At 33.4% G+C, this 17,882-nt stretch overlaps 1 protein-coding gene across 1 annotated transcript in view; it reads left to right on the top strand.

The window, feature by feature from the left end:
* The window catches only part of NIPBL (NIPBL, cohesin loading factor), a 193,958-nt gene that overhangs the window by 141,137 nt on the left and 34,939 nt on the right, over positions 1–17,882 (top strand). Inside the window, exons 21-32 of the mRNA XM_008055534.2 lie at positions 526–664; positions 2,322–2,404; positions 2,931–3,063; positions 4,090–4,233; positions 6,819–6,908; positions 8,796–9,010; positions 9,118–9,220; positions 9,822–9,920; positions 10,021–10,167; positions 12,833–12,967; positions 14,112–14,210; positions 15,293–15,346. Coding sequence (XP_008053725.1) covers positions 526–664; positions 2,322–2,404; positions 2,931–3,063; positions 4,090–4,233; positions 6,819–6,908; positions 8,796–9,010; positions 9,118–9,220; positions 9,822–9,920; positions 10,021–10,167; positions 12,833–12,967; positions 14,112–14,210; positions 15,293–15,346 — 1,441 coding nt within the window. The remainder of the gene's footprint in view (positions 1–525; positions 665–2,321; positions 2,405–2,930; positions 3,064–4,089; positions 4,234–6,818; positions 6,909–8,795; positions 9,011–9,117; positions 9,221–9,821; positions 9,921–10,020; positions 10,168–12,832; positions 12,968–14,111; positions 14,211–15,292; positions 15,347–17,882) is intronic.

Genomic DNA, 17,882 nt, shown 5'->3' with positions numbered 1-17,882 from the left:
TTAAACTTAAAAACTCGTAATGTATAAAATAATTCTTATGTGTCTCCATAATATATATATATATTTTACATTTATTCTTCATAATTTCTATCTTGGAAACTGAATTTTTCTAATCTATGCCACTAACTTTATACTCTAGCACAGTGGTAAGAGCTGTGTAACAGATTTTATACTAAATGAATAACAAATTCAGCAGATGAATACCAGAATGTATGGTCATTTGGAAACTTGGGAGACTTTTATTCATTTTAAAATCATTTTGAGAAGTATTTAATACTTTATTATGAATTTTTAGCCTTAGTGCATATGAAGTATAGAAATTTATATTAAATATTGTTTTTTTGCTTTGATTATCTGAGCATGCATAAGCATTTGCTTTTTTTTGTATTTATTAAAAATAGACATAGTACTATTATAAGCACTAATACCTATAAATATTGGTAAAGAAAGCACTCTGAAATTTTCAGATGACATATAAAATTAGATTATCTTTATACTCCATATAAATTTTTTTCTTCATTAAAGGTTAAACAGTAGTGATATGGATGGAGAGCCTATGTATATTCAGATGGTTACAGCACTGGTTTTACAGCTTATTCAGTGTGTGGTACACTTACCGTCATCAGAGAAGGACTCCAATTCAGAAGAAGATTCAAATAAAAAAGTAAGGACACTACTGAAAGTTTTATAACTTTGTACTTTTATGAACATTTATATTCTCTGTCATTCTTATAAAACTGAAGTCCTTAATTAGAGGTTCATGGCCAGGCTTTAAGGCCCTGGTAGAGCACTAGACATGGTTTTGGGAGACTTAAGTTCTGGTTTTGACTCTTATATCTACCAATCATGAAACGTAAATCATCTTAATCTTTCTGGAGTCAGTTTCTTCAGCTGTAAAATGGGAATGAAATACTTATCAAGGCTACCATACAAGGTTGTATCAGTGAGATATTGAATGTGAAAGTAAATAATGGTATTATAATATGGAATATATATATATAAAGGCTGAGTATCCCTAATCTGAAATCGGAAATGCTCCAAAATATGACACTTTTTGAGCATTTCCTTTGGACTTTATGATGTCCAAAGGAAATGCTAATTAGAGCATTTGGATTTCAGTTTTTCAGGTTAGAGATATTCAACCTGTATAGAAATACTTAACATATAATTAACATGGAATATTTTAGAAAATAAGTTTATGCTCTCAATAAGAGGTAATTCACAGCTGAAATTTGCTTTTGGTTTTATAGATGTTTAGAATTTTTCAAGTTCTGTGCTTTACTTCAACAACACTTCAAGAGAAATAGAAATCTTCTTACCTATTCTGTTATAGCCAAGTATATATGTGAATGTTTGTATGTGTAACAATAAATATATAATAATAAAGCAAACAAATATCATTGAAAAAGTTGAAGTCCTCTCTGTTTCTCCCCCTCCCACTCCATTGTTCTGTCTCCAGTCTTCCTTTCTTTACCACTGGTGACAAGTATCATGAGTCTTGTTTATTTCCTTCCATTTATCTATGTAAATATGATATAGGATTATTTTGTTTTTAAATTTACACAAATAATAGTGACATATTTATAGCTATTTTTTTTCACTCAACCCCACTTTTAATACATATACCAGATTCTTTTTGACTTGAGTTAAAAATATCATGTAATAGTATCACAGCTTAAAACAAGGGTTTTTCTAGATATACTTAGATGTAGAATTAAGATTGTGTACATGCATTAACTTTACTAGAAGTTGTTGGTTTGCTTACAAATGTTTAATTTACATACCTACTTTTTTATTTTACCTGCTGTGTGGTCACTGTGAAATATCATGTTTTATTTTTCATTTTCCTAGTTATTAACAGTCTTTTTCCTATATTTATGTCTTTTGGGTTTTTACAACTATAAGTTAACTGTAGCCTCATCTTTAAATTTTTAATGAAGGCACTGAATTTTCTTTTGGATATATTCTAGTGTTTAGTAAACTTTCAGGATGGAATTTTTTTTTAATTTCTTTTTATATTTTTAATTTGTTTCTTTTTGTTCTGACCAAGTTATGATAAGCAACTGTTAATACTACATTTGTCAACCACATTTGTCATTCTTATATATTTTAATAATACTCTATCAGTATTTGTATTTATTTTTATAAAGTATTAAAATATGCTTAGTATGCTAGTTGTGGCTTCTTTCTTTGTATATAAAAGAACATTTTAAGCATTTTGGGATTTAAGTATATCACCCTTATTCAGTAATAACATGGCAATAACAACTGAGAGCTTGTTATTTCTCATATCTTCATAAATTTGTTTTTTCTCACTGTAGGTTGACCAGGATGTTGTTATTACCAACTCTTATGAAACAGCTATGCGAACAGCCCAAAACTTCCTTTCCATCTTCCTTAAAAAGTGAGTAAAATTAATAAAAATCTGATTTTTACTTTCCACAGTGTCGAGAATAGTTCATTTTAAGAAAAAGATTTATCTAGTTTTCTGCTATAATCTGAACCTTTAATACCTTTTCCTGGCCCTTGGTTTCCTGATCTTTAAAACTGAAGCAATTGAGTATTTAAAATTAAAATATATTGAAATGCTGTACTTTTACTTAAGTAAATTTTGGAGAATTTTCCTATTCTACTTGAATAGGAAAGTTTGTAGAGAGAAGTTATAAGCCTCCATAAGTATTTATGGTGACCTCGTAGAGAGAAAAACTGTTACCGTTGCCAGAAAGTCATGTTCGTATTACTTAATAAATAAATTCTCTATTAGTAGGGGAAAGATGGAGTTTGAGAAATATATTTATTTTAAACCATATTTTATTTAATGTACTCTCATATGCTTGTTACTAGAGAAAAGAAAACTTAGTTAACAATTTGTCATGTTGGTAGGCATGTAACCTAAATTGACATCCTTTTCATTATTTGTCATTGAACAGATGTGGTAGTAAGCAAGGTGAAGAAGATTACAGACCACTGTTTGAAAATTTTGTTCAGGACCTTCTTTCAACAGTCAATAAGCCTGAATGGCCAGCTGCTGAACTACTCCTTAGTTTGTTAGGGAGACTGTTGGTAAGAGTATAGCATTTAAAGATTATTAGATTACTAGAAGACAACATAATGAGGATGTACTCTGATTCACAGATGATGAATTCTTTAAAAATGTGTAAGGAAATATGAACATTGCATCTCTATTTTTGCATGTGCATAACTGTACACAGTATTGTCAGTACCTTTTAGAAAACTTTCAAATGTTGTGGATTTCAGTGCTTTCATTTCATTACATAAGATAAGAAAATACTTTAAAGTGTTTTAATTTTGTTTCGGAAATGTTATATTGTTAGTTAAAAGCATCTCAACGCTGAGTCATAAGTTACTCATTTCAAAGCATGAAATTGATAAATGTGAACTTGTCATCTTTAAGGATATTGTTTTAAACCATATGACACTTTTTATTGCTCATGCAATGCAATGCGAAGAAATGTTGTGATTTCTCTTTTTATTTTTAAATTACATTTGGACTTGTGCAATACACATTGTTACAAAGCTTTTGGAACCTTTTTGTGGACTAGAAAATATGTTAATACTATTCTGAAACTACGATAATATTTTATAGGCATTAGAATTTCACCCTAAGAAAATGTCACATTTTGTACAAATGGACAGTTGAGCCTGCATATTTAAAAACTGACTATGTTCCTAAGGAAATTTTTAATCTATAATTTCTTTAGCCAAATGAAAATGTTTAGTTTCCAGAAAAATTAAAAGGCAAAAATCATTTTATGAGACGGTATTACAAGAAAAAAAATGTTTAAATTTCAAATAGTACAACTTAGATTGGAATTTATTGCTACTGAAAATATACTGGGGAGGGCAAGGGTTGAAAAACTTTTGAGTACTACGCTCACTATTTGAGTGATGGTTCACTAGAAATCCAAACCTCAGCATTAGGCAATATACCCATGACACAAAAGCTGCACATGTAGCCCCCGAATCTAAAAGTAAAATAAAACGAATTTTTACAACAAAAGATATATGTATCTTTATAATTACAAATCTATTAAATTAAATGTAAAACTACTGTATTTTGATGTTTAGGTTCATCAGTTCAGTAACAAGTCAACAGAGATGGCTTTACGAGTGGCGTCTCTTGATTATCTTGGAACTGTTGCTGCACGGCTGAGGAAAGATGCTGTTACAAGCAAAATGGATCAAGGGTCTATAGAACGAATTTTAAAACAGGTATTCAGATAAAGGATTGAATTATGGAGAACAATAGTTGCTTTCTTTGGATGTTCTTACATTAGTGTTGCATTTTATTTTGTAGAGTCAAAGTAAGATTTATACTCCCCAAAATGAACTTTTCAAAGCACTAAAGAGAAATTTAAAACTTTAGGTTGAATTATGAAGTCTAACAGGAGCTTTTAAATGGCTATTAAAAATCCTAAATCCTTGTTGACTTTTTGTGAACTACTGTTACGAATATATAATGCTATTTTATATTTGGTTTGGCATAATTTTATTTAAATCAATTTACTGAGATAGTGATTTAGCATGCCCAATAATTATTTTGTACCTTTGAATGTTGTGTATCTTGTTATATTGAAGAAGGGTAAGGAGAGTTTCTTTTTATTTTATTATATTAGAGAGTTTTCATCTTGGGGGGAAAAGTGTTGTTTTTTTAAAAATATGGACGAAACGTGGTAGTAATAGAGAAAATTAGTTGAAATTTTATGGGAAAATGATCTCCAATTCTGCCATATATAGTTTCTATTTTCATTTTCTTTCTAGTCTTTGTGTGTGTGTTCATAACTGTATTCATGTTAGCAGAAATGTCTCTAAACATATTTGCTCTATCATTCTCTTTCAAAATATACATCTATGTGTGTCTGTATATGCTTTTTCCCCAAAACCATTTGAAGTCAAATTGCAAATTGATTCCTCATTACCCCTGAATTCTCTAGTGTAATGGTTTTCAAAGTGTGATCCCCTGCACAAGCAGCATCAACATTGAAATCACCTGGGAACTAGCAAGTACATTTCTAAAAATGTAAATTCCCAGGACCCTCCCTGGACCTACTGAATCAGAAAATCTGGGGATGGAGCAGTAATTGGTTTAACAAGCCCTCCAGGTGATTTTAATGAATGCTGAAGTTTGAGAGCCACTGCTTTGTGTATATTCTTGCAGACATGAGCTTTCGCTTAAATATTCATATTATAATTATCAAAAGTAAAAAATTATCATTAATAAATTACCATCTAAAACTATCATTCCTATTCTATTTAATAGGCTAAATTGGTTGCCATCATTATTTTATACTTAAATTGTCCTAGATTTGACTAATTGAGAACTCCTTTAAGCTGGCTTTTATGTACTTTTGGTATGTTCCCATCATTCTTTGAGGACTGACTTTCTTACTTCCTGAAACAACAAGGTATTTCAGGCATAGCTTTTATTTTCTCTGTCCCACCCATGGGATCAGCTCCTTCTCCAAGGATTCCTGATTCATTTTATTGGTGAATAGTAATGTAGAAACCAAGATGTAGGTACTAGGTGACTTTCAACATTTCTTGGAGTGGGCCTTGAACCTCTTACTGCCACATATGGTTGTGTAGATTGTTCATTATACAGCTCAAGGATAGGAATCCCTTATAAACATTTTTATGACTTTCAACACATACTGTCACCAAAAACAAATCCTTCCTACTTCTGAAAATTTAACACATTGTTCTGATCATTTTTATGTCAGCTACCTATGAGTTCTTCTTTAGAAAAATGACAGGTAGTTCATAAAAATGAAAGGCTAACTTCAACTATCCATGTATGAGGGGAACCCAGAAAAAAAACAGAATTTTTTATTTATAAAAAATTGTGAGCCAGGCTTGGTGGCTCAGCCTGTAATCCCGCACCTTTGGGAGGGCGGCTGAGGTGAGTGGATTGCCTGAGCCCGCGGGTTCGAGACCCGCCTGGGCAGTGAGACCTCATCTCTACAATAAATCAAAAAAATCAGCCGGACATGGTAGTGCATGCCTATAATTCCGGCTACTTGGAAGGCTGAGGCGGAAGGATCACCGGAGCCCAGCAGGTCAAGGCTGCAGTGGCCGGGAGCAGCCACTGCACTCCAGTCTGGGTGACAGAGTGAGACTCCAACCCAAAAAAAAAAAAAAAGTATATTTATTCTTATATGTTTAAACTCTAGTTACCTTCAAAGTACTCTCTGATGCAATACACCTATTGAGACGTTTTTTCACTACTAAAAACAGTTTTTAACTCAGCAATTTTGATGCCTTTTAGTGCTTCTTCCATTTTTTGTTTCACCTCTTCCACATTGACGAACCTTACTTTTTGAGGACTTTTTTCATCTGGGGAAATGAAAAAAGTCACTCAGGGTGAGATCATGTGAATAGCGAGGGTGGGACACAGGGCCATCTTTGGTCAAAAACTGCCGAGCATTCAGCGTGGTGTGGGCAGGTGCATTGTCATGGTGGAAGAACCGGTTACCTGTTTACCACAACTCGGAACATATCTTCTGCAAATCATGTTACAACCTTCTCAGAACTTTCAGATAAAAACTTGATTGACTGTTTGATCTAGAGGAACAAATTCCAAGGGACCTGTCCTCCAAAAAATAATTGTGACTTTTTTGGGAGTCCCCCCTCATGTATTTTTCAGAAATACTATTTTTCTGCTTCTTCCTTCTAGTTGTTTTAGTTATATTTTCATTTTTAAGATTTATCATTTCTTTTCCTCAGATTTATATTTACAACTAGATGATTTATTAAAGCACACCAGTAACATCTTTGTTCTTATTTGATTTATTCTGTAGGTTTCAGGAGGAGAAGATGAAATCCAACAATTACAAAAAGCATTGCTTGATTACTTAGATGAAAACACTGAGACTGATCCTTCATTAGTGGTAGGATTATTTTTCCCTTTTTCAGGAGCTATTACATGTTTATTTAAATTGGGTTTAAAAGAAAATTGGGAGGTGGCATGAAGAGGAAAAGTTGTTTGTAATATCAATTTTGAAGCAAAGGATACTTTATAAGCTAAACAAAAAGAATGGTATGGGGTCAGGCACAGTGGTATGGGACCATGCTTATAATCCCAGCACTTTGGGAGGCCAAGACTAGAGGACCACTTGAGGCCAGGACTTTGAAACCAGCTTGAGCAACATGGCGAGGCCCCAACTTTTAAAAAATTTAATAGTATTGGCATGTGCCTGTAGTCCCAGCAACTCTGGAGGTTGAGGTGGGAGGATTACTTGAGCCAACTACAAGGTTACAGTGAACCATGATTGTGCCACTGCATTCCAGCCTAGGTGATAGCAAGACTTTGTCTCTAAAAACAACAAAAAAAGAATGATATAAGTAATCTTTGAGACTAGGCCAAATCACTGGTCCTTACAGTGGGTATGGACCAGATGGTAGATGAGATGATCTGTTAGCGTATAAAAATAAACTACTAAATTTTTATATGCATATTTATTTTTAAATTATAATTTTTAACTTTATGTATGCTGTTTAATGGATGAAAATATTAATATAGGCCAGGCACAGGTGGCTCAGGCCTGTAATCTCAGCACTTTGGGAAGTCGAAATGAAAGGATTGCCTGAGCCCATGGGTTCGAGAACAGCCTGGGCATCTTGGCAAAGATCTCATCTCCACAATAAGTCAAAAAATTAGCCAGACACAGTAGTGCATACCTGTAGTTCCGACTATTTGGAAGGCTAAGGCGGAAGAATCACCTGAGCCAAGCAGGTCGACGCTGGGGTGACTGTGAGCATGCCACTGCGCTCTAGCCTGAGAGATGGAGTGAGACTCCAACTCAAAAAAAAAAAAAAGAAAATATTAATATAATAGGTTCATGTATAAAATTTATAATCTGTTATTTGAGAACATTATACATATATTGGAATATTTTTATTTTTTTTAACTGATGGGCTGTGCAGTTGAAAGAGATGGGATAAGCCAGGCTCGGTGGCTCAGCCTGTAATCCCGCGCCTTTGGAAGGCTGAGATGAGTGGATTGCCTGAGCCTGCGAGTTCGAGACCCGCCTGGGCAGGCGAGACCTCATCTCTACAATAAATCAAAAAATTAGCCGGGTGTGGTAGTGTACGCCTGTAGTTCCAGCTACTTGGAAGGCTGAGGCAGAAGGATCACCAGAGCCCAGCAGGTCGAGGCCGCGGTGGCCGGGAGCGGCCACTGCACTTCAGTCTGGGCGACAGAGTGAGACTCCAACTCAAAAAAAAAACCAACAAAAAACAACACAAAAAAAAAAAAAAAAGAAAGAAAGAGATGGGATACCACTAAGCTGTTTAGCCAACTACTGCAAGTTTTCAGTCTATATTCAAAGGAACAGATTTACAGGTGTGCCTTAGTATTATTTCCATGATAATTGACCTGTGTATTTCTTGCAGAATTAAGCCAAATTTGAAAGCAGAGTCTCTACCTTCAGTATTTATCCATTTGTTCTAAACTTTTCTTGTTGACCCATCATCTCATATGATACTATCCATGATTAAGTAGTTGATAGTAGTATTCTATATTTGATACAGTTATGTTTGTCAAATTATCTTTAGACATCATTAGTATTGGAACAAAATAAAATAATAAGTTTTCTATCATTAGAGCCATTTCAAATTTGCTAGCTTTCTTAAAGTCTGTTTTTATTTTATGGAAATTGTTTTAAAGTATACCTTAATATTTGTATCCCTGATAGTGAGCACTCTAACTATATTAATTGACTTGGTAATTCTGTTTCTAATTTCACCAAGTCCAAGTCTATCTAATTTCTTTTCAGTTTTCTCGCAAATTCTATATAGCCCAGTGGTTCCGTGACACAACTCTGGAAACTGAAAAAGCAATGAAATCACAGAAAGATGAAGAGTCATCTGAAGGAACACATCATGCAAAAGAAATTGAGACTACTGGTCAAATTATGCATCGAGCTGAAAACCGGAAAAAGTTTCTTAGAAGCATTATCAAAACCACACCGTCTCAGTTCAGCACATTAAAGTAAGATCTAAAGAAAAAATGTATTTACTTTTTTAGTTATCTCTTCAATATCTGTTTGCCTAAGTTAGAAAAAAGAAAAGCAGATGTTTAATGTCTTTTTGTTGCAGGATGAACTCTGACACTGTGGACTATGATGATGCTTGCTTGATTGTTCGATACTTGGCCTCTATGAGGCCGTTTGCCCAGAGCTTTGATATTTATTTGACACAGGTAAATTGAGTCACGATTCCTTATATATTCATGTTGATTTTTCTGATTCTGTATGCTTGTGGGGTAGTATACAATATCTATTCATTGTTGAGTACAGATTTAAAAGATCATGGATGTAGCATTTGTTTCTGTGTTCTACACTTGTTAAAAAATCCTGGTTCTACATGCCTTTTACGTATTGATTCTTGTCTTACAGATAAATGGATATATATACACACACATATTTATGGTATAAAGTGACATAAAAATATTCAATTATCAAATTACGATTTAAATGGCACTAAATATCCTTGACTAAAATTACATACAGGATAGTTTTAGTGAAGCTGCTTCAGATTCTTGCAAATAAAGCACAGCAATAAAAATCAGGTTTAATTGAGAATATTAGGATAAAGGGAAAGGGTCCAAAGCAGAGACTGCCTCACTTACCACCTGTACTGATCTTTAAGGTAATCTTTAAATCAGTAAGATATTGTACTCATTTCCATACAAATTAAAGGGAAGTAAATAATAGATCTCTTATTTTGCATTTTTTCGTACTATTGTTTGTTAAATTTTATGCATTCTAAAATTTATGAAAATCTCAATGTTTGCTTGGCAGATCCTACGAGTTCTTGGTGAAAATGCAATTGCTGTTCGAACAAAAGCCATGAAGTGTTTATCTGAGGTTGTTGCTGTAGACCCCAGTATTCTAGCAAGGGTAAAGAGCAAAAATGATTCTTCTTACTTGAGTTTTCTATTCAAATTAAAATATTAACTCTATTTAGTATAAATTGCATTTTTAAAATTTTTTTCTTCAGCTTGATATGCAACGAGGAGTTCATGGACGATTGATGGATAACTCCACCAGTGTCCGAGAAGCGGCAGTAGAACTACTAGGTCGATTTGTCCTTTGTCGACCTCAGCTTGCTGAACAGTATTATGATATGCTGATTGAAAGAATATTGGTATGTTTGTTTTGTCATTTTTATGATTCAGAATATAATTTTGCCTTTTTGAGTATCATGTTTTCTTTTAAACTGTTAAAAAGTAAATGTATTAGTTACATGTTTTTATTGCCTAATCTGTACAACTGTAGCAACTTTATAAACATGGATATATTTTCAAAAGTAGTGCTCTCAGTATTGTGAAACAAGTTATTAGTGAAGTCTGAATTCCTTTTTTTAGTTACTATTACTTTTTTTCTTTTTGAGTTGCATTTCATTCTGTCACCTAGGCTGGAGTGCAGTGGCGCATGATCACAGATCACCAGAGCCTCAACCTTCGGGCTCAGGTGATCTTTTTGCTTCGGCCTCCCAAGTAGCTGGGCTCACAGGCATGCCACCACTCTTAGCTAATTTTTAATTTTTGTGTAGACAAGGTCTCACTACATTGCCTGGTCTGGTCTTGAACTCCAAATTCTCCTGCCTTGGCCTCCAAAAGTGCTAGGACTATAGTTGTGAGCCCCCGCTCCCAGTCAGTTGCTGTTACTTTTTCATCTTAAAAGTTTACAATGAGTAAATGGTAAAAACCATATGGGATAAATATTTCTGAGCAGGAAGAATTATTTCAGTAAGAGACAAGTATAGAACATTATAGTATCTGTCAGTATTTTTATCCTTTACCTACATCTGCTTTTTCCTTAAAGCTGAATTATGAAGAGCCTAAATACCTGCAAGTTAAACCAGAAAGTTATTTGAGGCTTGAGAGTAAATTTAAGAAATACTGTTCTAAGATACTCTTTTAATGTGTCATGGAATTCTCTGTCCCTGAAACACTTTCCTGGAAAAGAAAAGGAAGCATTGACATTAGGAAGTATCTGTGGGGTCTTCACACCACCCATTGCGGGCATACCGACTTCTTGTAGAATCAGCATAGGTAGCTACATTAATGCACAATGTTAGGCATTAGCTCAATGACAAAAGTTTATTTTGTCACCTTTAGCCTTGTATCAGAACATTGTGTGCCTAAGAGTTATAGAATAATTTTTACCTTTTACTAGCCATAAATCTTTGTTGAAAACAGTTTCAGGTAAGGGTGAAAGAATTTTTTTTTTTTTTGAGTTGGAGTCTTAACTCTGTCACCCAGACTCAAGTGCAGGGGCATGCTCACGGCTATTGCAACCTCTACCTGCTGGCCTCAGGCCATCCTTCCACCTCAGCCTTCCAAGTAGTGGAACTACAGCCACACACCACCATCCCTAACTAATTGTTTTATTTACTGTAGAGGCGAGGCCTTGCCAAGTTGCCCAGACTGGTCTTGAACTCCTGGGGTCAGGCAATCCTCCTGCCTCCACCTCTGCCTCCGCCTCCCAAAGTGCTGGAATTGCAGCCATGAGCCACCGTACTCAGCCACTTTTTTCCTTTTAATGCTTCAGAATGAAGGGTAAAAATCAACAGAATTTTCAAGTATCTAATGAACTCTGAAGAGTTAATTCTAGCAAACTATGCCGAAGTGTTTTCAGGATTGCTAAATCATGTAGTGGAAATTAATGATTTTGCACACTATATTTGATGCTTTTTATTTTTAAAACTTTTTAATATGGAAATTTAAGTTAAAGAAAAATAGTACAGTGAGCACACCCTTATACTCACCTTTGTACTTCATCTATATTTTCTGCTAAATTATTTTTAAATCACAAACATTTTACTACTTTTCTTGTGAATTCTTCAGTTTGTTTTGTCCTATATAAACAGCAGCATTATCTTACCCAAGTAAGGACTCTCTTATATCATCTGAGAACCAGTTCATATTCAGATCTTCCAATTGTCCCAAAATGTCTTTTTTTTTATTTAAAGAATCAGAATTCAATCAAGGATAGCACATTGCATTTGGGACTGCCAGGAGGGGAGCAGGGAAGCAGGACTGGCAGTAGTGGGAATCTGCCTGGGGAAGGGGTGGGACATACCTCATCAACAAGGGTACCTGCATAATGAACATTTGTGTACCTAACCCTGAATTGTACCCTACATTTTTAAAATAACAAAATTAAAAGTTAAAAAAATAAAATAAGATTAATAAAAAGAAGAATCAATTCAAAGGTAGCACATTGCATTTGAGAGTCTTAAAATTGAGGACTCTCCTCTTACTGTTTTGTACACATATCCCCTATTACACTGGCTATTAAAAAGATCCAGGTCAGTTTTGTTATTTCTCCATTGTTTTATACCTCTTACAATTCATTTGTTATTTTATATCTCCTATAGATCATTTGTTTTTTATATCTCTCATAAATCATATGATAATGCCGAATGTTTGATTAGATTCAGGTTAAACATACTTGTTAAGTCTACTTTGTAGGTAATATTTCATATGCTGTTTAAATGCCAGATACTATTCTAAAAGCTTTATATTTAATCATCTCATTTATTACTGACAAGTTTATACTCTAGTCTTTATCCAGGACTTATCTGTAGAACATATTTCCATGTCTTAGATATCATACTTTAAAAGTAAAGATAATATAATAACACATTTAAAATAGCAATAAGAAAGCATGTAAAGGGCAAATAAGTACGCCAGCTTTATCATATTAACAAATTGAATATACTGCTTATGGATACTTATTTTGTGATTTCATACACTTAAGGCTTCTTAGTTTTTCTGACATCTAAAATGCCTTTCTGTTCTTAGGATACTGGTATCAGTGTCAGGAAAAGGGTAATAAAGATTCTAAGAGACATCTGTATTGAGCAACCAACATTTCCAAAAATTACAGAAATGTGTGTAAAAATGATTCGCAGAGTCAATGATGAAGAGGGCATTAAGGTAATGTTGACTACTGTAAATTTATTTTTCCATAAATGTTTGAAAAAATTTAAATCTTTATTGCATCTAAATTTTTGCCTCAGTATATGTAAAACCATTACAATGAATCAACATTTTTAGTTTATACAATTAAGAAAAATACTTTGATGCTTTTTATTTCTAGATTTTATATTGATTAATAGAATCTGATCTTTCCCAACCAATTCAGCATTTATAACATTTATTTAGTATCATTGTAAAGAATACTTTATAGCCAGAGGTGTTTCTCATTAGCTTAAAATTATTTTGATTTTCAAATGTTGTTTGCCTTTCTAAATTAGTAAATACTTTGTTTCAGTATGTTAAGTGAGGTAAGCAAGGCACAGAAAGACAAATATTGCATGTTCTCATTCATGGGAGAACTAAAAAAAATTGTTCCTATGGAAGTAGTAAAATGATAGCTGAGGCTGGAAAGTGTAGTGGGAGCTTGGATAAAGAGGGATGGGTTAATGGGTACGAAAATATGGTTACATAGAAGGAATAAGAGCTAGTGTTTGATAGTACAATATAGTGGCTGTAGTTTATTAATAATTTATTGTATAGATCAAAATAATTAGAAAAGTGAAATTGGAATGTTCCTGACACAAAGAAATGACAAATACTTGAGGTGATGGATATCCTAATTACCCTGATTTGATCATTATACATTATATGCTTATATCAGAATGTCTCATATGCACCATAAAATGTATAACTATTCTGTATATCCATAAAATTTAGTCCTAATTTTATTAATTTAGGTATTTACATAATCATTTATATGATTATTTTTAAGTTTAGCAAATACTGTAGCAACTTCTTCCATTAAAGCAGCAAATATATTTTTTAGTTTGATCAAAAGCATTTGTGAGTTTAGTATGCAGAGGTTCTAGGCCAGGCATAGTATCATCTATTCAAATTATTAAAAATTCTTACCAAATTGGCAAAGTTTATAATTTTAAAAAATTAGTGGATGATTCTTTTTTTTAACTGAGGAAATTCATACCAGAAATTCCTGGCAATTTGTTTTAGTTATTTATATTTTTGTGTTGGGCCTTATTTAGAACTTGGGATTGTGAAGTTGCCATGTTTTATGTAGTTAATTTGAAATTTTTATTTCTTTTAGAAATTAGTAAATGAAACATTCCAGAAACTCTGGTTCACGCCAACTCCACACAATGACAAAGAAGCAATGACAAGGAAAATTTTAAACATCACTGATGTGGTAAGAAGGATTGGAACAAGTGTGTGGTCACTATGGGTTGAGACCTACTCTGACATATGAAAGAAGAGACAATGATGAGACATTTGAATAATCTTAACATTTATTACTGTTTTCTTTATATTTCTGGAGATACTTAAGAAATGCAAGTAACATGAGGTTTATGTTTCCACATAGCCCAACTCCTTGGCATTCATTGACGTAAACACTGATGCTGAGATTTTCTTATGTCTCCAGCAGTTGAAAACAGAGGGAAAGAGAAATGGAAGAATAGATTCAATAGCCCAAGGATAGCAACCTGCAAATAAATAGTAATTTCTACCTTTTTCAGAAATTATGAGTATCATTTGTTTCATTTTATTATATGTATAAGTTATAATTTTTTTTTTTTTTTACTTAGAATACTTTTAATGTTTTGGATATAAGAAATTTTTGCCCAGAATGGTGGCAATGCACCTGTAATCTCAGCTACTTGGGAGACTGTGGTAGGGGGATTTCTTTCAAACTCCTGGCCTCAAGCAGTTCTGCCTGGACCTCTCAGAGTGTTAGGAGCCACCACACTTGGCAATGAGGTGGGTAGATCTCTTGAGGCCAGGAGTTCAAGGCTGCAGCATGCTATGATCATGCCTTTGAATGGGCACTGCACTCTAGCCTGGGTGCATAATAAGACACCTTCTCGAAAAAATAACTTTTATATACTCAATTACATAATCTTCCACATATCTGTAAATCTTCCATCTAAAAGAATAATAAGAAGCAAATATTTTTGTTCTTAATGTTTTAGACTTCACAGATTTTTCTTACAGAATGGTATTCAACTTATTGTTCAAATTTAGTACCATATTAAACTGCAATACATTAAACTAAAGTTTAAAATATTTCCTGATATATTTTTAGAATAAAACTCCATAACAATGGTAAGTTTTGGGGTTACTGGAAAAAAATTAATTGTTGACTTTAAAAGTAAACTTTTTAATAGAGAAAATTGAGACATACTTAAGGCTAAAGTATAACAAAAGTACATTTTATTCATATTTTAAAATAAATTTTTAACTTTGGTAGTTTCATCACCATTTTTGCCTTAGGTTGCAGCATGCAGAGATACTGGATATGACTGGTTTGAGCAACTCCTTCAAAATGTGAGTGTTATTTTGACTCCTAGCGATGTAAAATTTAGTCAATTTTTTGTAGTCTCTATGATAACTTTTTGGTTCTCTAGATAGGGAAAATATATTTCAATATGTTAGACTGAATGCTTTTGTTAAATTTTCTATTTAAATATTCAATTGCCTATATAAAAGTAAGTTTTCTGAATCACTAATTAAAATTCTATCTTCTCTTCCATATAATTAATTATATTTAATTTAGATAATTGACAGGAGAGTTATAAATAGATATACAGATTGCACTATATGTGATTACATTATTTGGTAGAATTTCCTATAGTAGTGCAGAATCAAACCACAAGTGTTTTTTTAAAGATTCATAAATGGAAGTGTTAGTCTCCCTGTCAATTTAAAATTTTTTTATTTCAGAAATTTTTGCATGGTCACAAGTACCCATCATCCAGCTTCAAAAATTATTAGAGTTTTCCCAGTCTTGTTTTATCTCTTCTTCTCCCATCTTGATTTTTCTTCTGTTTTCTTTTCTTTTTCTTTTTTTTTTCTTTGATGTAATACTTTTAAAACAAATCCTGGACTTTTATATAATTTTACGCATATATACTTTAGCATCTATGTCTAACAGAATGACTTTTTTACAAAACCAGAATATTATTACCATCTATATCAAAATAAATAATAATACATTGTTCCTTAATATCTAATACCTATTAAATTTTCACATTTTCCTGTCTAAAAAATACATTTTTATAGTTGGTTTACCATTGCTTATTGTAGCTCCTAAGTCTCTTATACTAGTTGTCTCTTTTACCTTCCTTTTCTCATACCACTTGTAAGTTTTCCTGTAGAATGTTCCATGTTTTGAATTTCATAAATCTCTTCTTTCTGGTGTCATTTAAGTTGTTCCTCTGTCCTCCATTTTTCTGAGGTTTAGAACTAGAGGTTTAATAAGATTAAAGTTCATACCGCATGTTCTCACTCATAAGTGTGCCCTGATCACTGGTCACACTAGCCTAAGGGTGGGATTGGCAGACCCTGGACACTGCTAGAGGAGGGAAGAAGGAGGGGAGCATGTAACAACACACTGGGTATGTGGTCCACTATCAGGGTCGAGAGAGGGCCAGCTGGAAGTCCAAACTTTACCTGCATGTAACCTACTTATGTAATAAATCTCCACATGTACCCCTACAACTCTAAAATTAAAATAAATAAATAAATTTAAGATTAAATAAAGTTCAGTTTTTAGGGTAGAGACACAAATAATTCAAAGGTGGTGCTGGATATTATTATGCCAAAGAAGGAAGGACATGTCTGGTTGTCCCATTTTTTAGTGATTAATCTTTGAGTTTAGGTATCAGCCTGATGTATCTGTTATAAAGTTTTTCAGAATGGGTTTATATGATCCATTATTTTCATTAGAGGTTATGAAACGGTGACTTTTCTAATTCCTTTATTACTTCTGTATTAAGTCTTTAGAAAAGAATTTTTTTTAATTTAAAAAAATTTTGGGGTTTTTTTGAGTTGGAGTCTCACTCTGTCGCCCAGGCTGGAGTACAGTGGCACACTCACGGCCACCCCAGCATCAACCTGCTGGGCTCCGGCAATCCTTCCACCTCAGCCTTCCAAGTAGCTGGAACTACAGGTGTGTGCTACCGCACCTGGCTAATTTTTTTTTTTTAGAGACCAAGTCTCACCAAGTTGCCCAGGCTGGTCTCGAACCAAGCGAACTCAGGCAATCCTCTCGCCTCAGTCTCCCAAAGTGCTGGGATTACAGGCTAAGCCACCGAGCCTGGCCAATTTTAAATTTTTAAAAACTATTTGGTTACTGAAAAATAGTTTGTAGCAGAAAAGCAGGGGAAATGCTTCATTCTTTTCTATTACTTATCACTTTTCAGAATGAAGTTTTCTGTCAACTCCCAAAGTTGACCAATGAGTTTATTTTGTAGTATCAGTGTGAGCTAATAGGTTTTTATGTATATAATGTGTTTTAATTTATTGCAATGATTCTTTTTGAAACTAAAGTTGGTCCTGTACCCATTTGATATAATCTCATTAGTCTTTTGTAACCTGATTACTTTGTGGTAATCATCTTGTATATTTTCTGCCCAAATCGTGAAATTAGCCATTTTTCTAAAGAGCCCTAATCATCTTAAACGGAACAGTCTAGGAATTGTGTATGTTTATTGTTAATTTTTGTGGCTTTGGGCCTTTTCAGAGGAAAAAGTTAGAAATGCGTACTTTTTAGAAAGACAAAATAAATCAAGTATTTATATTGATAATTTTAATCCAAATTTAAGATTATAGGATTTTACTTTGATTTTATTCTTCCCTTTAAGATAAAAATCTTGGTTCCTGATGAAATAAGCATATTTATTTGCTTTACCCTTACTATATTAACACTAAGATTGCTGAATGCAGTTTAATATTTCCTTGCATTTCTTTTTTTTTTGAGTTGAAGTCTTGCTGTGTCACCCAAACTGGAGTGCAATGGCACGCTCCCGGCCACTGCAGCCTCGACCTGCTGGGCTCCGGTGATCCTTCCACCTCAGCCTTA

This window comes from Carlito syrichta, unplaced genomic scaffold (genome assembly GCF_000164805.1).
Source record: "Carlito syrichta isolate Samal-C Ts95f unplaced genomic scaffold, Tarsius_syrichta-2.0.1 Scaffold301873, whole genome shotgun sequence".
NCBI lineage: Eukaryota > Metazoa > Chordata > Mammalia > Primates > Tarsiidae > Carlito > Carlito syrichta.
This window is presented reverse-complemented; position numbering and strand designations above follow the sequence as displayed.